This window comes from Pristiophorus japonicus, chromosome 8, assembly GCF_044704955.1.
Source record: "Pristiophorus japonicus isolate sPriJap1 chromosome 8, sPriJap1.hap1, whole genome shotgun sequence".
Taxonomy (NCBI): domain Eukaryota; kingdom Metazoa; phylum Chordata; class Chondrichthyes; family Pristiophoridae; genus Pristiophorus; species Pristiophorus japonicus.
The window spans coordinates 40,641,600-40,668,960 of record NC_091984.1 but is presented as its reverse complement, the minus strand read 5'-3'; the positions used below and the strand labels follow the sequence as shown (position 1 = coordinate 40,668,960).

Here is a 27,361-nt window from a genome sequence, read left to right as displayed (position 1 = left end):
ATGACAGAGAGAGAGAGAGAGAGAGAGAGAGAATTTTCAAAAGTTTGGACAGGTGATCCTAGGGAGCGTATCAATATTTGCAGGGGTTCCTACACAGCAAAGTTTTATGCGCAGAGACAAGGGGAGCTTCTTTTCCTTATGCACAACAGAGTTTCATTAAACCCAGAAAAAATTGATGAGGGAGTTGACAATGCTTTCAGTACATCTGGTAAGAAAAACTTACACAAGTAGAAGCCTTGCTTTGTCAATCAAATATAATTACATTTCTTCAGAAAGTTACAGAAATATATTTTCCTGCGCCTTCCAAGTAATTTGGGAGTGTACCACACACTTGGGAAATATAAATATGAACAGTAAAGCACAGCAGATATGATTTTACTTGTAAATTTAGCTGCATAACTCTAAGCACCTGAGTCTTAAACTAAAAGTAGCTACATTGGGGCCAAGTTTCGGCCTGAGTTGCTCCTGTTTTTTTGGAGCAACTGGTTCAGAATGGAGTATCTTAGAAATTTGAATTCTCGGCATTTAGTTTGCTCCAGTTCTCGTCAGTTAGAACAGTTTCACTTTGGAACAGAATTTTTTTTTCAAAAGGGGGCGTGTCTGGCCACTTACGCCTGTTTTCAATCTTTAGGCAGTGAAAACTAACTCCAAACTAACTTAGAATGGAGTAAGTGAAGATTTTTGTACGTTCGAAAAAACCTTGTCTACACTTTAGAAAATCAGGCATAGGTTACAAATTAGGCGTAGGGAATGGTGGGGGGGCGTGTTTAAAGGGAAGTTTACAAACATTAAACACTTCAGTTTTACAAATAAAGAGCCATCATCAATAATAAATGATAAATACATCAATAAATCAACCAATAAATCAATCAAAAAAAATTAATAAAAAAATTAATAAAAATTTAAAAAATCAATAAATAAAACATTTTCTACTTACCGACTGCAGCACCGGGAGTCCACCAACAGCGTGCTGGGACGCCCCCCCCCCCAGTGTGTCTCTGTCTGTCTGTCTGTGTGTCTCTCACTCTCTGTCTGTCAGTGTCTGTGTTTCTGACAGCGAGGGGAGGGAAGGGGGGAGGGGGTGAAGGAGAAGGGGGGTGGGAGGGAGAAGGGGAGAAGGGAGAGAGGAGGGAGGGAGGGAACAAGAGAGGAGGGAGGGAGGGAAGCAGAGAGGAGGGAGGGAGGGAAGCAGAGAGGAGGGAGGGAGGGGAGGAGAGAGGAGGGAGGGAGGGGAGGAGAGAGGAGGGAAGGAGAGAGGAGGGAGGAGGGAGGGATGAGGGAAGGAGAGAGGAGGGAGGGAGGGAGGAGGGAAGGAAGGAGGGAGGAGGGAGGGAGGGAAGGAGAGAGAAGGGAGGGAAGGAGAGAGGGGGGAAGGAGAGAGGGAGGGAGGGGGGAAGGAGAGAGGAGGGAGGGAGGGAAGGAGAGAGGAGGGAGGGAAGGAAGGAGAGAGGAGGGAGGGAGGGAAGGAGAGAGGAGGGAGGGAGGGAAGGAGAGAGGAGGGAGAGAAGGAGAGAGGGAGGGAGGGGGGTGAAGGAGAGAGGAGGGAGGGAGGGAAGGAGAGAGGAGGGAGGGAGGGAGGGAAGGAAGGAGAGAGAAGGGAGGGAGGGAGGGAAGGAGAGAGGGAGGGAAGGAGAGAGGAGGGAAGGAGAGGGGCGGGGGGAAGAGAGAGTCATGGAGGTCAGGGGGTGGGGCGAGAGACTTGCGGAGGTCCGGGGGGGGGGGGGGGGGAGAGAGAGAGAGTGAGTCGCGGAGGGGGGGGGGGGGGGGGGGGAGAGTTGCGGAGGTCCGGGGGTGGGGGGGGGAGGAGAGGAGAGAGAGTCACGGAGGGGGGGGGGGCGGTGTAGCGCGCATGTGCAGAGGTCCCGGCACTGTTTTCAGCGCAGAGACCTGGCTCCGCCCCCAACAGTTCATGCTGCGCTGCGCCCAGCTGCAGAAGACCTGCAGGGAACCGGAGAATAGGTAAGTTTTTTTTAGGCGCACTTACTGTCGCGAAAAACAGGAGGCACGGCCCGAAACTTGGGCCCATTAATCTGACTGCAAAGCACAAGTTAGCACCCACGAGTAAATATTCATTAGTGTTTTTTTTAAATCTTTATTGTTTTGCAAGTTTTACAGATACATTATAGTTTAGCACATAATTTATACAAACTTAACCATTTATTTAATTTGCATTTTAAAATTAGAGTCTGATAAATAGAGCACCATAACAGTTGGCAAACTATTCTGGTGTTCAGTGTATTGGGCTAGAACACAGGATTGAGTGCTTCACCCACCCACGCACCAAAGATGCTGGCAATCCACGTGGGTTTGCCAGTAACCTAGAGGGATCTGCACATGGTGAAACACGCAGCACGTGAGAGTAGCACCAGGTACTGGCGGTAGGAACAGCCCAGGAAAGAGCTCGCTGGAGGGCAAGGTCCTTTCCCAGCTCTGCTGAGGACTTCAGGGGCACAGCCATGAAAAGGAAAATGGTTGCTTCTCGAAAGCATATTATACCAGGTATTGGAAGGTCTGCCAAGGGTTTTTGGCACTATGGCAGAAAATGTGGAGGAGTCTGCTTCCAGCCTGTGTGGTGTCATCTCGTACGGCATCAGCGCTCTGCAGTCTACCTTGGAGACTGTGGCTACCTCCAAGGACACTGCAACTGGGCCTTCACAAAAGGAACCAATGTCACCAGCTTTTTCAGAAGCTGATATGGTTGTCATGCAGCTCTAGGCTCCACCTTGGAGAGACCGATGTCCACCTTAGTCAGATTGGTGGACTGAATAGAATGGGGCTTTCAAGTGGTCACTTACTTTCTGCAGTCTGCTCTCCTGCAGATCAGTGGAAGTGATGAGCTCCAGCCACACAAGAGTGGCAGTGGCACAGTGGGAGCAGCACATGTTGCCCTCTCAGGATGTCAGCACCTTTACTCCTTCACCACTCCGTCAACAAATGGTGTCAAGAAGTTAGCAGGGCCAGACTGCCCCGGCAGCAGCCAAAGTGCAGCAGTCTGCAGCCAGACCCTAACAGACTCAAGCACCTAAAAGTCACTGGTCACAAGCATCACAAGGGCCCCAACATGAGCAACAGCAGCTTTCTAAGCGCTTTCCTGAGACCACTAGAGGAGTGAGACGTAAGAGTAGTTGAGTTCGGAAACCTTATAAGAAAGGCACCATGTGTTAACACTTGGTTGAGAAATTAATGGAAGGCAATTATTGTGTTGGGAATTAAATTAATCTTCATCATCACATTTGGCACTTTGCTCTGCAGTGTAGTTTTATAGGAGCTTCGGAGTCTGCACTGTCGATTTGACACTCAAAGAAGTTGGCTGAATAGTTTTAATGTTTAAGGGAGTGGTGAAGGATTTAACAAGGACTGTTAATGCAGAGGGGGCTTTGTGCAAGTTTTTAAGGCAGGGAAATGAGCAGGTCATCATAATTGCAGTGCAATTAACTCTTCCTTTGCATCTCTTACTCAAGGCGTTGAGATTATCTTCCTTCTTCTGCTGCTTCCTTGCCTTCATCATGGTCTTCCTCGCCTTCATCATGGTCTTCCTCATCCAATGAGGCTGCTGCTGCTCTTCTTCCAAAATCTCCTCTATCCAAATGGAACCGGCAATAGTATTCACCTTAGCACTCTGCATCCTAGGGTCTTAAAAGAAGTGGCTGCCGAGATAGTGGATGCATTGGTTGTAATCTACCTAGATTCCCTGGATTTTTGAGAGGTCCCAGCGGACTGGAAAACAGTAAATTTAACGCCCCTATTTAAGAAAGGAGGGAGAGAGAAAGCATGCAACTATAGACCAGTTAGCCTAACATCTGTCATTGGGAATATATTGGAGTCCATTATTAAAGAAGTGGTAGCAGGACATTTAGAAAATTATAATACAGTCAAGCAGAGTCAGCATGGTTTTATGAAAGGGAAATCATGTTTGACAAATTTGCCAGAGTTCTTTGAGGATATAACGAGCAGGGTGGATAAAGGGGAACCAGTAGATGTCGTGTATTTGGATTTCCAGAAGGCATTCGATAAGGTGCCACATAAAAGGTTACTGCACAAGATAAGAGTTCAAGGGTTGGGGGTAATATATTAGCCTGATTAGAGGATTGGCTGACTAACAGAGAACAAAGATTCAGGATAAATGGTTCATTTTCCGGTTGGAAAACTGTAACTAGTGCGGTGCCATAGAGATCAGTGCTGGGGCCGCAACTATTTACAATCTATATTAATGACTTGGATGAAGGGACTGAGTGTAATATAGCCAAATTTGCTGATGATACAAAAGTAGGGGTGGGAAAGCAAATTGCGTGAAGGACGCATAGAATCTGCAAAGAGATATAGACAGGTTAAGTGAATGGGCAAAAATCTGGCAGATGGAGTATAATGTGGGAAAATGTGAGGTTATCCACTTTGGCAGGAAAAGTAAAAAAGCTAAATTATTTAAATGGGAAGAGATTTTTAAATGCTGAGGGACAGAGGGATCTGGGGGTCCTTGTCCATGAAACACAAAAAGTTAGTATGCAGATACAGCAAGTAATTAGGAAGGCAAATGCAATGCTGGCCTTTATTGCAAGGGGGATGGAGTATAAAAGTAGGGAAGTCCTGCTACAACTGTACAGGACATTGGTGAGACCACACCTGGAGTACTGTGTACAGCTTTGGTCTCTTTATTTAAGGAGATATATACTTGCATTGGAGACAGTTCAGAGAATGTTCACGAGGTTGATTCCTGAGATGAAGGGGTTGTCTTAAGAAAAAAGGTTGAGCAGGTTGGGCCTGTACTCATTGGAGTTTAGAAGAATGAGGGGATATTATTGAAACATAAGATTCTGAAGGGGCTTGACAGGGTAGATGCAGAGAGGGTGTTTCCCCTTGTGGGGGAATCTAGAACTAGGAGGGATAATTTCAGAATAAGGGATCGCCCATTTAAAACAAAAACAAGGAGAAATTTCTTCTCTGAGGGTCGTGAATCTTTGAAATTCTCTTCCCCAGAGAGCTTTGCAGGCTGCGTCATTGAATATATTCAAGGTGGAGATAGACAGATTTTTGAATGATAAGGTAGTCAAGGGTTATGGGGAACGGGCAGGGAAGTGGAGTTGAGGCCTAATTCAGATCAGCCATGATCTTATTGAATGGAGAAGCAGGCTCGAGGGGCCAAATGACCTACTCCTGCTCCTATTTCTTATGTTATGTTATGATAAGCAGAGAGAGCTTACTGAGGGCAAGTCAAAGAAAAAAGTGATCTGGAAGCTGGAAATTTTCCTGGCAATCCAAAAGGCATACAGATCCTCTGATTCAATTACTTGCAGCTGAGTGCCTCTTTAAATACTGCTTCAGTAGCTCAGAGGCCAATCCCGCTTCATTGTCGCTGTGTCAAAATCCTGGAACTCCCTCCCTAACAGCACTGTGGGAGTATCTTCACCACAAGGACTGCAGCGGTTCAAGAAGGCGGCTCACCACCACCTTCTCAAGAGCAATTAGGGATGGCAATAAATGCTGGCCTTGCCAGCGATGCCTACAGGTTGAGCAGGATTTTGATGGCACTGGGGTTCTAATTGCACACAGGACACTGATTTGCACGTATTCACAAAGACCCCACCATCTTTGTTAGGTACTTCAGCCAAATAAAATAACTGCAAGGGTGAAATGGCGGCTGGCAGGAACAGACTACAGATGGGCCCCTCGAGGGTCAGGAAGTACAGTAAATGATAATGTAATTCCATAGTGCCACAATAGCAATAGAATTTGTCCCAGCGTCTTCGAATATTTCCTTTTATAGACATAAATAATTATCCTTTTGGTGCACTTTAAAGGGCTTGTCCTCAAAAAACTGCACTCAAATTCAGTTTTATTTAGAAAAATGTTATGTGAATTTGTTCTTTGCTGGCAATTCTGTATATTTGTTCAATGTTCTAATTTCACTGACAATCTTTCTCACAGACATTTCATGAAAGGTCTCCTTATAGGTACAAAATATTTAGGATTCAAAATTGTTAACTGAAGAGCTTACACGAATGTCATAGCTGTAGAAAAAGATGATCGGGTTTTATGTTTCACTTCAATTGTGAGTAGTTAAACACGGAGCATAATGTACAATCAATAAACCTCCACTTTCTAATTGAAATGTGGTTCTGCCATGGATTTCTGTAGCTTGACTGCAGTGTCAGTGAAAAAGGATAGGCTTTGCTACAAGGCACATCACACTCTACTTTCCTTTACAATACCTTCTACCCCATTCCCGTTGCTTCTTTGAGACAGCACAACACGACAGTGAGACCCAACACGATAGTGAGACCCTTGTTCAACCTTAAGAGGCTCTCATGACAAGATTTTGAAAAGGTGGCTTCACTTTCTGTGACAGTTTGACAAAAATATTAGGAGCAATTCATCTGAAATATTTTAACTACACAGCCAAACCAAAATGACAAGTTATCAGATTATTTAAACAAAGAATACCTGCCTATTCTTGGAAACAGTTGGTACTTTGTGAAATAAAATGCTTGGCTGACACCTCTGAAGTTGCAGATTTGGATTCCATGAATTACACAAGCAACACTCCAACGGCATGAACAGGGTTTTCCTGTACCTTACTCCTAATTTTCAAGTATTTTCCCCACAAATCCACAATGAAACTCCAATGTTGTTTCTTATGCATTAAGTGCAAGATGACTGGCCTGGAGTTTGCGGTGGCAATGACAACGAAAGTGTCAGCGTTCGCCGTCATTACCCATCTGAAACTGACCGTAACTTCTGGATTTAGCGCATGCGTAGATAAACGCGGAAATCCTGAAGTTGCGGTCAGTCATTCCCTGCTCCTCCATAGGTTGCGCTGTGGAACTCCTCAGAGTCCACAGCCATCTTACTGGCAAGTTAAATTGGATAGCACTTTGTGGCTAACATTTTTCCCATGTTAAATTTAGGAAACATACAATAGCCATTTTAAATCAATGAGACAGTGTTGTTGATTAACGTATTGTTTTCTGCACTGTATCTAAACAGACCAAACATAGAATACTTAGATATGGGAAGTTTTCAAAAAAACGCAGTTTCAGTGACATACTGCATAACTACTTTTGAGACTTTAATCACTAATAATACAAGCTCTGAACTAGTCTGCACACTAATAGTCCTAAAAAGCTGTTAATGTGTGCTTAAATCAGTATTGTCATCTGCAGTGACAACTCAAAACACATGGATTTACTTTGAGCTGACCAAGACTTCTGTAGCACCCAAAGAATTTTCTGTCATTGCTTTTGTACACCCTAACCTAGCAAGTCCTATTTCCCTGTAGATCAGCTAGAATCGGTTTATCACGTTTGACATTATCCCATAGGGTAACCTGATAAACAGTATCAGGTTATTGGGAACAAACCAGCACAGTTTCCTCAGTACCATCCATAGCGAAAGCAATGGTCCCAGTATGCTCATAGGAATTGTAATCAACTGAAAATAAGATTTGAATTCAATTTACCTTTAAATCTATATTTTACCACTGTCCATGTTATTCAAACAGTGCTGCTCAGTTAAATGTACAATGTCTTTGCTAAATCTTTGTTACATGGTACACTATTGTGGATATATTTATCACCTTCTCAGGGCAACTAGGGAGTGCAACACCCACATGTTGAGAATTAATTTTTTTTAAAGTACTGTAATGTAGCTGGATTGAGTTCCTCTATATTTTTTGTGGCTTAGTGGGTGCATGCACAAATATTGTGTTTTCATGCATCTAAAACTATTTTCAATTTCGGAGGTGATATGAAGATTTAAATTAGGCACATGTACACAACTGCTTGTATGCAGTATTTTCAGAGCTGCAACTTCAATAGGATTTTAAAAAACAAGCAAAAAAGTTAGCTCTATTACGTCTTACAACATTTCCCCCATGGGAGTCAACTGATGATAGCCCAAAAATAGTATTGCACTGGTTCTCCATCCACGCCCCCTCCCCCCCCCCCACATGTTATGTTGATGTCCTTTTGACGGGTTACTGGAGTGAAATAGGCACACAATTGGAGTCTCTTAAAAGACTTTGAGTTATAATCTTTGCAGGGTGTAGAAGGTCCCAGTACCACTTGAGGCCTGTCAATCAACTATTTTTGTAACATCACCCAAAAAAATGGTTGCAGCCATTTGTGTCTTAAAACAGTTCAATCATTAAACAGAATACCAAGGTGGACTTCTAAAACTTTCAAGGTTTGCATGCCAGAATTCAGTTAACTTTTATTGCACTATGGCAAGTTTTCTGGAGGCTTGTTTTTAAATGTCAATTTGCTCTGAAGGTAGTCCCATTTCCGAAATGGATGATTAGAATATGAAGGCTGAAGAATTAATGAAACCTGAACATTTTTAAGTCGAAAAGTAGGAAACTAAAGGTTAGACTAAGTATTAGAGTCTATTAGTTAGAAAGAGAGTTACAAGTAAAGTTAAAAACAGGGCAGAAAGAATAAGGTAGAATAGTGAGAACAGGGCAGGCACTGGTAAAGTTTAATTTAAAAAAAAATTTAAAATTGTGATCTTATAATTTAGTAATGGTGTTTGAATGACTTTATTATTGTGGATCAACTCTAAAGTTACTAATCTAGTCAGGTCAAGGAGAGAGGGTTAACAAGAGACAATACCCCACTGGCAGAAATGCACCTTTCCCCTGAACAATAACAACAACTTGTATTTATATAGCGCCTTTAACATAGTAAAACGTTCCAAGGTGCTTCACAGGAGTATTATTATGAGACAAAAATATTGACACAAAGATACATTCTGGTTTTATAATTAGAAGTATGGTTCAATCGTGACATCACAAAACCAGTCCTAGTCCTTGGTTACATACACATCTGACATATAGCTCAATGGAACTCTGGACTTAGCGTCTTTCATGTAGACACTGTACTGCCTGTGTGCATTTCATTTGTGTTGCACTCTTCTCCAGAGACTTTCACTCAACTTAATTGACTTTAAAGGCAAATCTTGAAAACCTCATGGATCTTGTTACTGGAGTATCAGCAATGTATTACAAATAGGAATTCAAAGGGCCAGGCGTTGGAACATCAAAACCTGTGCCACAAAGAGGTGGAATGCTAGTTATACTCCCTCATTTCTTACTTTAGGATCTCAAAAAGGAAAAACATTGCAGAAATTGGTGGTTTTTAAGCAGTTGATAAACAATGGCATTGTTAAGAGGCTTAGCAACAAGTTGGCTGGGCAGGGACCTAATACAAAATAAAAGTTTAGGGTGCTTATCACATTAATCACTTTTACCAGAAAAAAAACAAGTGTATACAATATTGTGACTGGATGAAAATCCGTTGCATGATGAATTCTATGCTGGTTGAAGCTTTGAATCTATCAATTTAATTTTATTAGATTAATCAATAATGCACTAAAGTAGATTTTGGCTGACCTGAGAGTGCATTCTTTGAGAATATTAAAGGGATTGAGATTAAAGACTTATGTGATATTTACTGTGTTAACATATACCATTGCATCATCGACTGCATACTGCCTACTCTTTATTCTCTGATGATTAGTTTGACTAATAATTATTATTACTGGTTCTTTATCTGGATAGTGCATCTTTAAATTGTGACAATTTTTTTTCTCAGCATGATTTCATCACCAAATGACAAGTGAATTTTCTCTGTGGTGCCCTGCAGCAGTCAGTAAAGTAACCTTGGCTAAAGGTTGTTATTTCCCCTTGTGTATTTTGCTGCATCAGCCAATTATAAACCATTGCAACACCATTAAAAATGTCACCTTCAAAAATGATTCAGTGTTGAGTGAATAGGGCTTTGTGCACACAACTGCTCTTTCCCTTTTCTCTTATATGGTCTTTATCTCTTATAAAACAAAGCAAACCATTGGAAAGCTGGTTAACAATATTCTCAAGAAAATCTTAACGAAAAGGATTCTTCTAGATGGGTGAAAGAATGATTTAAAGAATTCATTAAGACTGATTTTGATCAGTGTACAGTGGCCTAAAATTGACTTGTCTCGCCAGGTTTCATGGGATATACTTAAGTCTGATTAGAATCAGACTCCTCAATAATGCAATGATTTGACAAGACTACCACAACATGTATTTAGTAGAAATGGACAGCCAACCCAATGTCAATTACAGATAAATTAGATTTTGTGAAAAGCAAATTAAGTATACATGCACTAAAGTTGTCATTTTCCATCAAGTTTGATTCGGAGATTGCTGCTCATAATAAAGCCACCACTAAAAATGCCATTTGTTTTCTGTCTCAATACAGTCCTTGTAAACAGATTGATGAAGTCAATGCTGCAATTATGCAGTGAAAATGTGGGCAATAGGAAGTGGCAGCGTAATGGTAACTTTCAATGGAAAACAATGCTTTTATGCGTCAGTTTTATGGTAGTTGCTAAGAGGCTTGATATGTTCATAAGAGCGAAGGACTCAGCCAGAAAGCAGATTAAAAGCTCACTTTACACTGATACTCGAGTAAAATTACTCCCCTGCAGATCCTTCAGTCCAGCAGCCACACGTCATTTATTTTTATCGAAATATAAATCAGAAAGAACATTTTAGGTTGTTAAATAGCTGTCGTGATATCAGGTAGATAATGTATTAAACATGATCTGCTAGCCCTATAAATTAGATTTTGGTTTACAGACCATTATTGGTTTCTAAGACTCAAAGTTGTGGGGGTGACATCAGCAGAATTTGAAGCAAGTATTCAGCATGTTGTGAAACTGAGGTACTGGAAACAAAAATCTTTTAGTCACCCAAATGCATCACCTAATAATCCGCTATCATAAGGTATTCCAACTATTTCCTAGATAACTGAAGTCAACAAATTTGAATGTCAGAGAGCTCTAGGACAAGACATGTGATGCAATATCTACTACCATTGTGACAATGAGCTTCTCTAAACACCAACTTAGATCAACCCACTGAGTACAGTATGGCTTACCCTTGATTTTTCTTCTAGTCTTGTCATCATTACTACAGTGACAGTCCTTTGCTCCCATACCATTCGCCAAAAATCACTGAGTGTTTCCGGAAGTGGGCCTTGGGTGGCAATGTAGGCATTCTGTTTCCTGTACCCATCAATGTAATTGGCATTGAGGTAGTCACTACCTGGTACCCCTGTAAGAGCAAACAACGCTTGTTAATCATTTTGGGACATGTAGCAAAACCTATTACTGTGGGGAAAAAATGGCAAATATTTTCAGAGGAAAGAGTTATACATCATGTGAAATGTACATGTATATGACACAATAATGTATTTTTATTCAATTTGTTCCTATTTTCTCTCCTCTGCTCTGAAAAAGGGTGACTCATTGTGGCCGTTTTTTCATGTGTAACAGGCAATGATTAAAAATTACCATTCTCCATGTTTCACCTTTAAGTCAATGAATGTTGGCAAGCTATTCAGCTGCGGATCATTACAGGTGAACTTAATCCTATCCTCAGCATGTCTAAAAATACATGCACTTTCCAGTAGGGGTCAATAATAAACAGGGTCTAAAACCCTAGGGATTTCTCTCATCCATAACCCAGGCTATTCTGAGATGCTGTCCTATTATCGCCCAACTGCGATCAGCTAACTTAGCAAAGATCAGGAATCAAGGCTGGGACTTTACTATCTGTATTGCCAGTATCACAACACACTATGCTGTGCAGTTACTCATCGTGCTTTTGGAGGAACATTTGAACTTAATTTATGGCAGTCCAATTGCTGTTCATTAAACAGTGGATGTGTTGTTTACTCAAGAGCTTGAAGGTCAGAACCCTAGCTTCTTAAAATATACATTTCATTGATGAGGTCAATTAAGAGGCTGCAGACACTTTGACTACTGTATTTTTTAATATTGCAGTTTTTCTATACATTTCAAGTAAATGCCTTGTTTCTTTAATGTTGAGAGAGATTTAAATGGAAAAAGAAATATGACGGAGAATAGTGACTGCTGGAAATTGGAGAATATGACAGATAAGAAATGCATGTTTATTTTTATTTATTATTGGTGGATGTCCAGTATCAGGATGTACTGTTTTATAAGGTCAGGAGCATTAAACTACAATGCACAATCTATTATTCTGTTGCTAAAATGTAGTATTTTATTCCTTTAATACTGTTCTGTATTCATAAAAGAATGCTTGGATAACTATAGGTCTGACTTGGGCTGCCAAGTTTGGGCGAGTGTATTCCTGAAATGTTTCACCACATGACCTCCCGCCGAGAACCAGCCCACTCCCACAATTGGTCCATCCTCTAGGCGCAATGTTTTCCCATGCCAACTGGAAAGGGAATAGACTCTTTGGGGGAAATTTAACCCCCCAAAATAGTGGGATGTTAAAAATTTGAACCCCAAGCCAAACCCGCCCACTTCTGGTTTTAATGGAGGCGGGATGGCCAATCAACCGTACCCAGAAAGCAGTTTGGCAATTTAAATATTATAATAAGGCTGCATGCTTAATATTTAACCACCATATTAAATTTAGCCCTGGCCGGCCAAGTTTTTCAGTCCTTGGGAAAACTGGCTGCTAAAGGGAGCCAGAGACTGCTGGATCCAGGAGGTAAAATGCCTTTCCACTTACCCGCTGGATCCTGTTTGCCTGCTTTAACCACCCCAACGATTGGTCACCTCTGACCCATCTGATCTCCTTGCAGAGACTATTCTGATCTCCCCCACAAGGTCTCCAATTTCTTCCCCAAAACTTCTGATCTATCCCCGACTCTTCCAAGCTCCCCTCCCCCCCAACCGAGCAATGTTCCCTCTAATTTTTTTTGTACGCTGTCCCTTTAACTGGCTGTGCAGCCATTGAAATTTTTACGCTGAGCGGCCTGCGTGGGAACTCCAGATCACTGCGCAGTTGCGCGGCTTAGCAGGAGCATTGCCCCCAATGAGGTCTCCTCCCCCCCACCACCCCCGGAGCTCTCCGACTTCTCCACCCACCAGCAGCCCCCACTCCCCCGCCCCACCTGACGTATCTGACCTCTCCTCTGTCCCCCAAACTCCCGCCCCACCAGAGGTCTCTGATCTCTCCTCCAACCCCCTGCCCTCACCCCACCGACCCTTCCGATCTCACCCCACCGACCCTTCTGATCTCTCCCCCCATCGACTGAGGCCTCTGATCCCTCCATTCTCCCTGACCGCAACCTCATGCCAAAAGCATTCCCACCCGACAGCCACTCAATATAGCTGGCTATGGCCTGTAAACAGAGACAAAAAAATGCTAATTGGGTCCAAAGAAGTCCCCCCCCACCCCACCCCTCGAGTTAATATCCAGCCCAATTGGATTAATCTAGACTGTTAGTGACTGTAACAAAGTACGACATCTGTGTGCACAGATGCATCATTTTATTTTATAGTGAATCTCTCATGGCGATGCTCATGATAAGTCAGATGATATAGTGTTTTAGAAGAACAGGAATTTTACATCATGCAATGAACAATATAATATTCTGTCCAGGTGGAGCCGTGTCCCATTAAAATAACAGATTAATTGTTAAGTGAACACAAGCTCAGGTCAATCAGGGGTAGAAATTGGCATGCACTGCATCATTTTTGAGTGCTAAATGGACACAAAGCATCCAATTTATCAGCGAGACCACCTGCACAGGAGTGGATTCCACTGCTAAATTTGCAAGGCGCCTTTTTTAGGCTTGCCGGGCAAACGCCTTAAATAGGCATTAGGCCTCTTATAAATTAGGAGCTTAAAGGACCCCATCAATATTTGTTGACGTCGCAGCCCCCACAATCACCAATGACAGATGAGCTTTTCCTTAACAAAAAATATTGCTGTTGAGCAGGAGCAGGAGGAGTGCTCTTCTGGTTCCACGTGAAACGCAACTGCCCCCACCTACTCCCCGGAGCCCTCTCTAATCCCCTCTCGGGAATTGGTGACAACTTGGTTGCATTTTTTTCTCCGCTTCTTCATCTACGGGTTGTTCTTTGCTGACATCATCCACACATATGGTCAGCTTCAACATGTACATTGTTGACACCCAGCTCTACATTTCCACTACCTTTCTCAACCTCCCTCTATTGCTACTGTGCTATCAGATTGCTCGTCTGATAGCCAGTCATGAATTAGCCATCATTTCCACCAGGTAAATGTTGGGAAGAGCAAAACAATCCTCTGACCCCCGCCACAATCTCCATACTCCTGCCATTGACTCTCTCCTCCTCCCCAATCACCATCTCAGGCTGAACCAGGCTATTTGCAGCCTTAACATGCTATTTAGCCTTCAGCTGAGCTTCCAATCGCATATCCTTTCTATCAAAGATGAACTACTTCCATTTCCATATCATCATTTGCCCCCACCTTTACTTTAGTCCATCATCTGCTAAAGCCATCTCTCAACTTGACTATTCCAATGCTCCCCTGGCCGGCCTCCCACTTTCCATGAAATTCAATAAATCCAAAACTCTGCAGCCTGTATCCTCTGTCTTGCTTGGCCATCACCTCTGTCCTTGCTGATCTATATTGGCTCCCAATCCCCATAGTATTCAAAATTGTTACCCCCATGGCTTGGCCCTTCCATATCTCTCTATCCTCCAGCACAACAACCCCCATGAACTTTCTGACACCAGCCTCTTGTGCATCCCCCCTTCCTTCATCTCATCATCTGCAGCTGTGCCTTCAGCTGCCTAAATCCCACGGTCTGGAATTCTGTCCTTAAACTCATTCACTTCTTCACCTCCCTCTCTTCCTTTAAAAGCCCTCTTTGAAACCCACTTCTTTGACTAAACTTTTGGTCACCTCTCCTTCTTTGGCTCATTTTGTTCCTAACATATCTGAAATTCCTTGAAATATTTTTTTATGCTAAAAGTGTAATATAAAATGCAAGTAGCTGTTGGCAAGTGCGCAGACAGGGCAGGAAAGTTGTTGTAGTCCTATAAGTCAGGGACAATAGGGAGATAAATTCATTCGATCCTGTGGGAGGGGGTAAGCTATATAAATAACTAATCTGTGGAAAAAAAATCCAAGTTAGCACTAGACGGATACTACAGACCACCAGGTCGACACAAAAGGACAGTTTGCTTTATGAAGAGAAAGGTATACGAGAACAGGAAAGTTATTTTAATGAAGAATTCAACCAACCAAATATATATTTACAATATTCAAGTTTGCTAAAGATAATGCACAAGTGTTTCACAACTCAATGCACAAGGGAACTCATGAGAGAGTGCTCATCTTGATCTGGTATTCAGGAATTACCCAGATAATATACAGGTAATGGTAGAGATAGCAACCCAAGAAGACAGTGAACATAGAATTATCAAATATGGCAGAATCTAGAATTCAGTTATATCAAAGACCTGGAGCCAGAAAAGGGCTAAATTAAAAAAAATGAATGAAGAATTAAAACAAATGGATTGGAAGAGAATGTCAACATTACAGCAAACAACAAATTGAACACTGTTAAAAGAATAAAGCTGAACCTGCAAGACAAACACATACCTAAGATTAGCAAACACAGAGTAAACATGTCACCCTAAATAGATTCACAAATTTAAAAAGTGAAATAAAGAAGAAAAATAACCTCTACAAAAATTAGATTTCCCATTAACTGCTGCAGGATGCAAGCCTAATGTTGCAGAGCATTATTCTATAATAATGCAAAGCAATGGGCATTAACCTGGATGGGGGCAGCTAACTTCCCCAGCAGCCCAAATCTAATAAATGGTGCTGAAGGACAAATTAAATCTGCAACCACCACCGCCAGGGGACAAAGAAAGCTCATGTAATTAGTGTTAAAAAAAAAATCTCCTTAAGTGTACTTGCATTATGCAGTTGATAATTTATATAATGAGGCTAAAGAAATGCTGTGATATAAATGTAAAATGATGAGACCAGATAAGGCATTCTAGCTCCAAGCTCGCAGAGAATTCCAATGCAACATTTCCATCAACTTCCTGTTTTAAGCATAGACAATAAGTGCATTAATAATTTCCTGGTTAACCATATCTTTGTTTCAGTTGTTAACTGTACTATTACGACAGTGTCTGAATGGATACAGCACACACTTAATGGGACTTTGAATTCCAGAGCTAATCTGTAAATTGGTACAGGTACAACTATTTCAAGAAAAACCTTTTCTGCCGAATTGCACAGGTCACAGAATGGCCCAAAATCCAAACACTTGGCTTCAATTCTGTTCGTCATATGAATCCTTGAACTATTAGTGTGAAGTTTCATCTATATTTTTGGCCAGATGACAGTGTGACATCTCCAGATATTAGCAATTTGCTTACATAGGTACCCAGGATGAGTGGAGGTGGAATATAACTGAATCAGGCTGTACCACTATGTAAAAACGGGGCAGTGTTTAGACCTCAAACAAAGTGGAGTTCTATTCTGCTTACTAATGCAAACAAAGAAACTGAAGTACGATCTCTAGTCAGAGTCAATCATGATCAGTCACAGGAATTATTGAAGCTTTCCAAGACTGTTCTGGTTATTCACAATATTTTAGGACAGAAAAAGAAAGAAAGCTGCTTGTAACCAGACTTGTAAAGCACAGAATAGCTAACTCACGATCGAGAAAGGACTATCCCAAAATAAGAAATTTGCTATTAAGTTGCACAGATTTACATATTGGGTTGACTAAGACAGTCACAATGGCAAGAAAAATCAAATACAGGTATAATCACATGGTAACATAGCAGATGCTTCACCAGATGGCCGACTGTATTAATTTGAGGACTGGCACTTGGATCTTCCATGCTCAGCTTCAATTAGCTTTGCCAATTATCAAGCAGGCAAATGGAAAGCCTTTCAAAAATAAGGGATGTTCCCCCGCACAAACTACCCCAACATAGCAATTTACCTACTGACAGCCATGCAGTCTCCTGGGAGAGCCAAAAAAACAAGTGGAATGGCTAATCGAGTTAAATAGGTTAAAGAAGATCGGGGGATGCAAGTACAGATCACGTTAGCATAGAACTAGGTTAGATCCTAGGTGGTGCTTCCTTTCATAGAGAGTTGTCAACATCTGGAATAACTTGGCAGCATGTGCAGCGAGTACGGTTTCAATGAAAGCATTCAAAAGGAAGGTGCATGAGTTGCTGGTTGGCTCCCATTTTTTCATGTAGAATGTAGGTGGGTCTTAGAAATTCTGTCATCCAGTCACTGTGGTCCTGCGCTTGCCTGAACGCTTTTGGAAGTTGGACAGGAATTTCCCAATGTATTTTCCTAAATTGATCCAAGGTTTTCGCCTCTCCCAGGAGACTGCATGGGTGTGGGTAGGGATGGAGGTGATGGCGCACAGAAATTACACCATGCTTGGATGGAACAGGCTTGATAGACCAGCTAATCTTTACCCATTGTTCTTTTTAGTACATTCGGAAAATTCCAAGCAGGCTTGGCCATTCCTGGGGGCACACTCAGCACAAACTGCCCCAACATAGCAATTTACCTTCTGATCGTTAAGGCAACAACCCAAATTTACATGATCACTGCTTGCAGGGTCTTCCCGTTTCCAGATCCAACTGATCCCCAGAAAACAAACTACCTCAACCTATTGAACCACATTGTTCCCAACACAAGCACCATTATTCCAAGAAACCTAGGTGTATCAATACACTCCTCCCATGAGCACTTTGCAATGAAAATGTACAACGACCATGCAATTTGTATGAAGGTATATATTTGAAAATTAATTCAAAAAAAATATGGATTATGTTTCCATTAGTGTTTCTGGTGAAGAATCATAGTATTTGCAGTCTGACTATGTTATACAACTGCAGCTCTTACCTCAAAAAAGGCAATGATCAGAAAGTAAAAGGACAATTTGAATTAGAAAAGTTGCACTATGAGCCAGATTGGAAATGTGACCAGTCACTTTATCTTGAAATCTTAACATTTGTAAATTTTTGTCACAGCCTTTAACTAGATTTGAATCCCAATCGCAAAAGCAGATGATGATAAAATGTGCAATAGAGCCACAGCAAAGTTTATTTTGGGAATGTACATGATAGCCCAATGTCAGGAGCATTGTAAGGCTAAGCAGGCTGGAATGATGATTTGCATAAGCTAAGTACCAGCATTGTTGCCAGAATCAATACCACCCACATAAATCGTTGTAATACATTATAGCAATCTGTTCAAATAAGGTGTAGTCACAATAATTTAGATATCTGCAGCTATACTTGCCATCGACAGAGGTGAGGATAACTCTTGAATGGTCATAGGCAATAACGTTGGCATAGCGGTTTTTCGGTTTGTTTACTTCCATGTTGGAGTTCTCCCATGTGAACTGCTGGCCAGGATCAATTGACTAAAAGAAAATAAAAGCGAAGATGAAAATAAAAGAAAAGTTTACACAAGGAATAACTTTGAGTACAAGACGATAATTCTAAAGAGTTCAGATGCTGGCAAACTGCAAAAGGGAGTTCAAATGGATTGTGCCTCATGCTGAGTCAGGTTTCCCTTCTGCCTCGTAGCAAATGTGCCCCCAATTAAAATTGACTCTTCCATTTCAAATGTGAATAAATGCAATAAAGAGATGATATAGTAAATGTAAAACTACAAAACTGTACTTCTAATCCCCTTGAAACAGATTCAATTTAATATATTTACTTAATTTACAGAACGCCAACATTATAATCACTCAAAATTAAATGAAAGACAAGTATTTCATTACAGGAGCACTTTGTCCGGAATAAAAAGCTAATCAAATTTTTATTTAAAGATTTGCACCAGTGAAGGGTTTAATAATTTCCTTTGAAGCTAAAATTTCTCTGTAATTTGGTGCAAGACAACAGTATTCCACAATCACGGAAGAAACAGCAACTACTCCACTTCGTACTATATTTTGATAATGAAATACAGATCCAGATCCTGGATCTGTCTGGCATCCTGCTCTGTACAAGAATATTTGCTTAAACCGGCTGCTACCCACCACGTTTTAAGCACAAAGTTAACAACTTTCAAAAGGAGACCTTGACAGTTCAAAACTTTGGACCCTCGACCTGTGAACCAGAAAGTTGTGAAGTTGCATGCATAAGTCAGCTAGTAACTCAACTCTCTGCTTCAGTTCACCTAGTGATGTAAATTAGGATGAGTCCTACCTAATAAGTCCTACCTGAAATTGCAGAACAGCTTGGTAACTGGAGGTCACAGATTACTTGTTGCTTTAATAATTATATGGCGGCAATGGGAAGGCTTTAACAGAAGAGGAGCTAGTGGAAAAGGTTATGTGGTAGCGAAGCACGTCAGATGGGAACCAGTAATGAGTTATTCAGTAGCCCAGCAGGACTTGGTAATGGTAATAGATATCCAATAGGAAAATATGAGAAAGAGCTGCAACTGATGGCCATTCACTGTGCAATAGAGAGGCTTGATGATGAGGTTCACTGTAGGATATCTACATTTTTATCAATTATGGATGCAATTTTTATTTTGTGTGCGCTTGAAGGTTTAGCCTATCAGAGTTTTGTCACAGTTCATTAGATTTGTATCTTGGAAGTTCCCATTGAAATTTTTCATAGAATTCATAGAAAAATTACGACATAGAAGGAGACCATTCGGCTCATTGTGTCCGTGCTGGTCGAAAAAGGGCTATCCAGCCTAATCCCACCTTCCAGCTCTAGGTCCGTAGACATGTAGATTACAACTCTAAGTGCACATCCATGTACTTTTTAAATGTGATGAGGGTTTCTACCTCTACCACCCTTTCAGGCAGTGAGTTCCAGACTCCCATCACCCTCTGGGTGAAGAAATGTTTCCTCATCTCCCCTCTAATCCTTCTACCAACTATTTTATCTATGCCCCTTGGTTATTGACCCCTCTGTTAAGGGAAATAGGTCCTTCCTATCCACTCTATCTAGGCCCCTCATACACCTCAATTAAATCTCCCCATAGCCTCCTCTGTTCCAAGGAAAACAAACCCAGCCTATCCATTTCTTGCCTCATAGCTAAAGTTTTCCAGTCCTGGCAACATCCTCGTAAATCTCCTCTGCACCCTTTCTAGTGCAATCACATCCTTCCTGTAATGTGGTGACCAGAACTGCATGCAGTACTCAAGCTGTGGCCTAACTAGCGTTGTATACAGTTCTAGCATAACTTCCCTGCTCTTGAATTCTATGCGTAGACCAATAAAGGAAAGCATTCCATATACCTTTTTAACTACCTTATCGACCTGTCCTGCTACTAAAGGCCCAGCAGCGTCGGGAGCAGCAGTCGGGAGGCAGAGCAGCGAGAGGCGAGAGGTGGGAGGTGAGAGTCCCACTAAAGGCCCAGCAGTGTCAGGAGCAGCAGTCGGGAGGCAGAGCAGCGAGAGGCGAGAGGTGGGAGGTGAGAGTCCCACTAAAGGCCCAGCAGTGTCAGGAGCAGCAGTCGGGAGGCAGAGCAGCGAGAGGCGAGAGGTGGGAGGTGAGAGTCCCACTAAAGGCCCAGCAGCGTCAGGAGCAGCAGTCGGGAGGCAGAGCAGCGAGAGGCGAGAGGTGGGAGGTGAGAGTCCCACTAAAGGCCCAGCAGCGTCGGGAGCAGCAGTCGGGAGGCAGAGCAGCGAGCGATGGGAGGTGAGAGCCCCACTAAAGGCCCAGCAGCGTCAGGAGCAGCAGTCGGGAGGCAGAGCAGCGAGAGGCGAGAGGTGGGAGTCCCACTAAAGGCCCAGCAGCGTCAGGAGCAGCAGTCGGGAGGCAGAGCAGCGAGAGGCGAGAGGTGGGAGGTGAGAGTCCCACTAAAGGCCCAGCAGTGTCAGGAGCAGCAGTCGGGAGGCAGAGCAGCGAGAGGCGAGAGGTGGGAGTCCCACTAAAGGCCCAGCAGTGTCAGGAGCAGCAGTCGGGAGGCAGAGCAGCGAGAGGCGAGAGGTGGGAGGTGAGAGTCCCACTAAAGGCCCAGCAGTGTCAGGAGCAGCAGTCGGGAGGCAGAGCAGCGAGCGGCCGACTAAAGACCCAGCAGCATCGGGAGCAGCAGTCGGGAGGCGGAGCAGCGAGCGGCGAGAGGCCTACTAAAGGCCCAGCAGCATCGGGAGCAGCAGTCGGGAGGCAGAGCAGCGAGCGGCGAGAGGCCTACTAAAGGCCCAGCAGCATCGGGAGCAGCAGTCGGGAGGCGGAGCAGCGAGCGGCGAGAGGCCTACTAAAGGCCCAGCAGCATCGGGAGCAGCAGTCGGGAGGCAGAGCAGCGAGCGGCGAGAGGCCTACTAAAGGCCCAGCAGCATCGGGAGCAGCAGTCGGGAGGCAGAGCAGCGAGCGGCGAGAGGCCTACTAAAGGCCCAGCAGCATCGGGAGCAGCAGTCGGGAGGCGGAGCAGCGAGCGGCCTACTAAAGGCCTAGCAGCAAGCTACTGCAGGGAGAAAGGGCAAAAAAGAAGTAAAAATAAATCAAAAGGTGACATCACAGCCAAGAGGGTAAGTGATTGGCTAGTGATTGGTGAGTAGTTTTTCCTTATCTTTATCTTTTTCTTATCAGGAAGTAACCTTTGGCACAGTTGCCAAATTAAATTAATTTAAGGGTTAAGTCATGGCAGGAGAGCCCAATCCCGTGTCATGCTCCTCCTGTGCTATGTGGGAAATCAGGGACAGTGTCCCTGACGACTATGTATGCAGGAAGTGTATCCAGCTACAGCTCCTGACAGACCGCATTGCGGCACTGGAGCTGTACATGGATTCACTCTGGAGCATCTGAGATGCTGAGGATGTCGTGAATAGCACGTTTAGTGAGTTGGTCACACCGCGGAGGAGGCTCGAGAGGCCGTATGGCCTACTCCTGTTCCTATTTCTTATGTTCTTATACACAGCCTTTTCCCTTTATGAATGCTTACTGATCTACTCTGTACTTCCAGCATTTTCTGTTTTTATTTCAAACTTCCAGAATTTGAATGTTTTCCTTTTTATTTGATGACTCTTACATGGATGTTGTTGGTTCTTTCCCTGGTCATTTCACAGTCACAAAGTAACCTCAATCACAGGAAATCATAAGAGTTCCAGCCCACAGAGCCACCCAGTGTCTCTTTCATTTCTTTCCTCTTTAAAGACTAGGTGAAAATAAAACTGATCCAAGTTTAAATAATCATGTCAAATCATTTTTCATCCACACAAAGTGCATCACACCCGAGATGGAGATTAGATGAACATTCCTTCAGCCACCAAAAGTAACAAAGAGAAGGTTGGAAGATCAAGTAAATCATATACATCAGATGGGGAGATGATCGCATGTAGTTCCTGCCTAGTGTTTCAAGTAATCATGCAATGTTGTCCTAATTAATGTCATTATTTTAACTATTAGCTTTGGGAGCCGATTAAAAATATTCCCAGACTGAGGCTTCCAGCGAACCCCAACTCTAAAATATGAGCTGCCTCTAATTTAACCTTAAAGGCACAGCAATACCAACGCATCATTAACAAATCGGGCTATGGCACAAACTAAAACAGTTAAGTTAAACCAAATATGTTTCAGTAATTCAATGCGGTCGGAGGCCTATCGCAGGCGGATGTCTCAGACTGAATTTTTTTTCACGATAGTATCTGGTGTTCCTGCAGGAATGAACACTTGCGCTCCGAGGCCTAGACGTACAGCCCAGCGTAGTCAGAATGGCTCGCATTACACTTTGCAAAGTCACTGATTACATAGGCAGGGCGGTTCTAATTACACATTCCAGAAAAACTGTTGGGGAACCAATCAGCAATGTGAACAAGAGGACCCAATCAGAGCTTTTAGGTGTTACAAATAAACGCATCCACAATTTAACTGCCTCCACGCTCCAAACACACCCGTTCTTTTAGTGGATAATTCCAGCCATAGTTACTATCACATAAGGCTGCGCTAATAAACAGCTCAAAGGACTCCAGTACCCTCAGATCAAAACAAATCTTTCTCTTTTGGCTATCATTTGTGTTGAAATTCTTGTAAGTTTTCCAGACACTAAGTCTGAAAAGAGAGAATGGACCTGTTTCAGAGATTTTTACAAGCCTTTCTGCATCCTATCAAGAGAAAACTGCAAATCAGAACATTTTGTTTTTAAAGATACCTATAATGCATTTAAAAATGAACTGATCAATGACATTTAAAATTAGACTTTGGAATAATAGGTCTGTCACTTCATTTTCTGAATTTTCTCTCCACTATTTTCGTGGAAGCTTCAACCTGTTTAAGAAAAATGGGTTAACACCCTATCTACAATAGCAATGAGTAATTTCAGAAAGACTAAGGGCTATAAATTGGTCTTTTGGTGATAGCGGTATTTTTTGGGGCAATTTTGACAAAAATACCATTTAAAATACCGCTATTTTTTAAAGGCCTAAAATTGGCAAAAAAATGCGCCAGACGGTAAAAATAGGCGTTGCACGAGGATTCACGGTGGAAACCGCAGTCCTCGTCAACTTTAGTCCGAGGCCAATTACCGCTAAAAAGACAGGCCCTGGGAGCGGGGAAAACACACAAAAAAAAAAACAAATTAAAAAAAAAAAATCACAAAACATTCACAAGACACTTACCTAGCGAATCGCTGAAAAAGAATTAAAAAATAAAAACTTTAACTTACCTTTTTTGCAAGTCTTCATACTGTTTCTGGGACTGCAACACAGGCTTTTCTCAGGTGTCTTTTTTTCACCCAGAATAAGGCTGCGCCGAACGGCCAATTTAAAGTGGTATTGTTTTTTTTCGTCTTGCATGACGGCAGTCCACTTTTCAGCGGTATTTCAAAGCCGCCGGTACACAACTTTGGCCAATTTAGGTGAACACCCATTTCTGTTAAAAAAGGCGAAATATCGCCGAAAACATGGGCGCAAGGCTGGCCAATTTCTAGCTCTAAGCATTTGTATTTATTATTCAACCATGTCATTTCAAAGTCGAAGTATAATTAGAAACACAATTACAGAAAATAATTTCTAAAAATATTGTGGAAGATACTCTTTTTTTCTAGAAATGCCAAAGGATATTCGGAACTAGAGTTAAGCGTTTTCAGTCAAAAGCTTCAAAAATAACCAGGTTCAAGAGTAAATAATGTCAATATTGGTTCAGACTCTTGAAGTGAAGCAGTGTGATTAAATGTCAAACTATAAACTATGAGAAGGATGGGGTGAGAATCTGCCTTTCATTTGAACCAAGCCATATCATCAAGGGCCCAATAAAGACTCCATTTTAATGTCATCCTGGAACTAGTGAAGTGAAAAACACTCAAATTGACTAATTGAATGCTTTCATAACTACAGCTTCTTCGTGTTCACTTTATGTGAAAACACGTGCAGTTCAGAGAAGGTTCACAAGGTTGATTCCAGAGATGAGGGGTTGACTTGTGAGGAAAGGTTGAGTAGGTTGGGCCTCTACTCATTGGAATTCAGAAGAATGAGAGGTGATCTTATCGAAACGTTTAAGATTATGAGGGGGCTTGACAAGGTGGATGCAGAGAGGATGTTTCCGCTGATGGAGAGACTAGAATTAGCGGGCATAATCTTAGAATAAGGGGCCGCCCATTTAAAACTGAGATGAGGAGAAGTTTCTTCTCTCAGAGGGTTGTGAATCTGTGGAATTTGTTGCCTCAGAGAGCTGTGGAAGCTGGGACATTGAATAAATTTAAGACAGAAATAGACAAGTTTCTTAAACGATAAGGGAATAAGGGGTTATGGAGAGCGGGCAGGGAAGTGGACCCGAGTCCATGATCGGATCAGCCATGATCGTATTAAATGGCGGAGCAGGCTCGAGGGGCCGTATGGCCTGCTCCTGCTCCTATTTCTTATGTTCTTATTATGTGGGTGGATTTTATGACATTTTATTTGGGTGGTAAAGCTACTGACTGTTCATATATAACTGCTCGGTTGTTGAATTTCTGATACTGCTTTGGACATAGAAACATAGAAAATAGGTGCAGGAGTAGGCCATTCGGCCCTTCGAGCCTGCACCACCATTCAATAAGATCATGGCTGATCATTCACCTCAGTACCCCTTTCCTGCTTTCTCTCCATACCCCTTGATCCCTTTCGCCGTCAGGGCCATATCTAACTCCCTCTTGAATATATCCAATGAACTGGCAACAACAACTCTCTGCAGTAGGGAATTCCACAGGTTAACAACTCTCTGAGTTAAGAAGTTTCTCCTCATCTCAGTCCTAAATGGCTTACCCCTTTAACTTAGACTCTGTCCCCTGGTTCTGGACTTCCCCAACATCTGGACTTCCCCAACATCGAAAACATTCTTCCTGCATCTAACCTGTCCAGTCCCGTCAGAATTTTATATGTTTCTATGAGATCCCGTCTCATCCTTCTAAACTCCTGTGAATACAGGCCCAGTCGACCCAGTCTCTCCTCATATGTCATCCCGGAAAGCAGTCTGGTGAACCTTCGCTGCACTCCCTCAATAGCAAGAACGTCTTTCCTCAGATTAGGAGACCAAAACCGAACACTATATTCCAGGTGAGGCCTCACTAAGGCCCTGTACAACTGCAGTAAGACCTCCCTGCTCCTATACTCAAATCCCCTAGCTATGAAGGCCAAAATACCATTTGCCTTCTTCGCCGCCTGCTGTACCTGCATGCCAACTTTCAATGAATGATGTACCATGACACCCAGGTTTCGTTGCATATCCCCTTTTCCTAATCTGCCACCATTCAGATAATATTGTGCCTTCGTGTTTTTGCCACCAAAGTGGATAACCTCACGTTTATCCACATTATACAGCATCTGCCATGCACTTGCCCACTCATCTAACCTGTCCAAGTCATCCTGCAGCCATTTAGCATTCTCCTCACAGCACACACCGCCACCCAGCTTAGTGTCATCTGCAATCTTGGGAGATATTACTCTCAATTCCCTCATCCAAATCATTAATGTATATTTTAAATAGCTGGGGTCCCAGCACTGAGCCCTGCGGCACCCCACTAGTCACTGCCTGCCATTCTGAAAAGGATCCTTTTATCCCAACTCTCTGCTTCCTGTCTGCCAACCAATTCTCTATTCACGTCAGTACATTACCCCAATACCATGTGCTTTAATTTTGCACATCAATCTCTTGTGTGGGACCTTGTCAAAAGCCGTTTGAAAGTCCAAATACACCACATCCACTGGTTCTCCTTTGTCCACTCTACTAGTTACATCCTCAAAAAATTCTTGAAGGTTTGTCAAGCATGATTTCCCTTTCATAAATCCATGCTGACTTGGACCGATCCTGTCACTGCTTTCCAAATGCACTGCTATTTCATCTTTAATAATTGATTCCAACATTTTCCCCATTACCGATGTCAGGCTAATTACCCGTTTTCTCTCTCCCTCCTTTCTTAAAAAGTGGTGTTTCATTAGCTACCCTCCAGTCCACAGGAACGATCCAGAGTCGATAGACTGTTGGAAAATGATCACCAATGCATCCACTATTTCTAGGGCTACTTCCTTAAGTACTCTGGGATGCAGACTATCAGGCACCGGGGATTTATCGGAAATTCAATCCCATCAATTTCCCTAACACAATTTCCCACCTAATAAGGATTTCCTTCAGTTCCTCCTTTTCACTAGACCCACTGTCCCCCAGTATTTCTGGAAGGTTATTTGTGTCTTCCTTCGTGAAGACAGAACCAAAGTATTCGTTTAACTGGTCCGCCATTTCTTTGTTCCCCATTATAAATTCACCTGAATCTGACTGCAAAGGATCTACGTTTGTTTTCACTAATCTTTTTCTCTTCACATATCTATTGAAGCTTTTGCAGTCAGTTTTTATGTTCCCAGCAAGCCTTCTCTCATACTCTATTTTCCCCCTTCTAATTAACCCTTTGTCCTCCTCTGCTGTATTACAAAATTCTCCCAGTCCTCAGGTTTGCTGCTTATTCTGGCCAATTTATATGCCTCTTCCTTGGATTTAACACTATCCTTAATTTCCCTTGTTAGCCACAGTTAAGCCACCTTCCCCGTTTTATTTTTACTCCAGACAGGGATGTACAATTGTTGAAGTTCATCCAAGTGATCTTTAAATGGTTGCCATTGCCTATCCATCGTCAACCCTTTTAGTATCACTCACCAGTCTATTCTAGCCAATTCACATCTCATACCATCCAAGTTACTTTTCCTTAAGTTCAGGACCCTAGTCTCTGAATTAACTGTGTCACTATACATGTTAATAAAGAATTCTACCATATTATGGTCACTCTTCCCCAAGGGGCCTCGCACAACAAGATTGCTAATTAGTCCTTTCTCATTACAATCACCCAGTCTAGGATGGCCAGCCCTCTAGTTGGTTCCTCAACATATTGGTCGAGAAAACCATCCCTAATACACTCCAGGAAATCCTCCTCCACCGCATTGCTACCAGTTTGGTTAGCCCAGTCAATATGTAGATTAAAGTCGCCCATGATAACTGCTGTACCTTTATTGCACGCATCCCTAATTTCTTGTTTGCTGCTGTCCCCAACCTCACTACTACTGTTTGGTGGTCTGTATACAACTCCCACTAGCGTTTTCTGCCCTTTGGTATTCCGTAGCTC

At 42.6% G+C, this 27,361-nt stretch overlaps 1 protein-coding gene across 7 annotated transcripts in view; it reads right to left on the bottom strand.

The window, feature by feature from the left end:
• ptprfa (protein tyrosine phosphatase receptor type Fa) overlaps positions 1-27,361 on the bottom strand; it is a 589,458-nt gene that overhangs the window by 42,895 nt on the left and 519,202 nt on the right. For all 7 annotated transcript variants that reach the window (XM_070886687.1, XM_070886691.1, XM_070886688.1 and 4 more), the window contains 2 exons: positions 18,110-18,233; positions 10,917-11,092 (listed from right to left, as the gene is read on the bottom strand). In XM_070886687.1, coding sequence (XP_070742788.1) covers positions 10,917-11,092; positions 18,110-18,233 — 300 coding nt within the window. The remainder of the gene's footprint in view (positions 1-10,916; positions 11,093-18,109; positions 18,234-27,361) is intronic.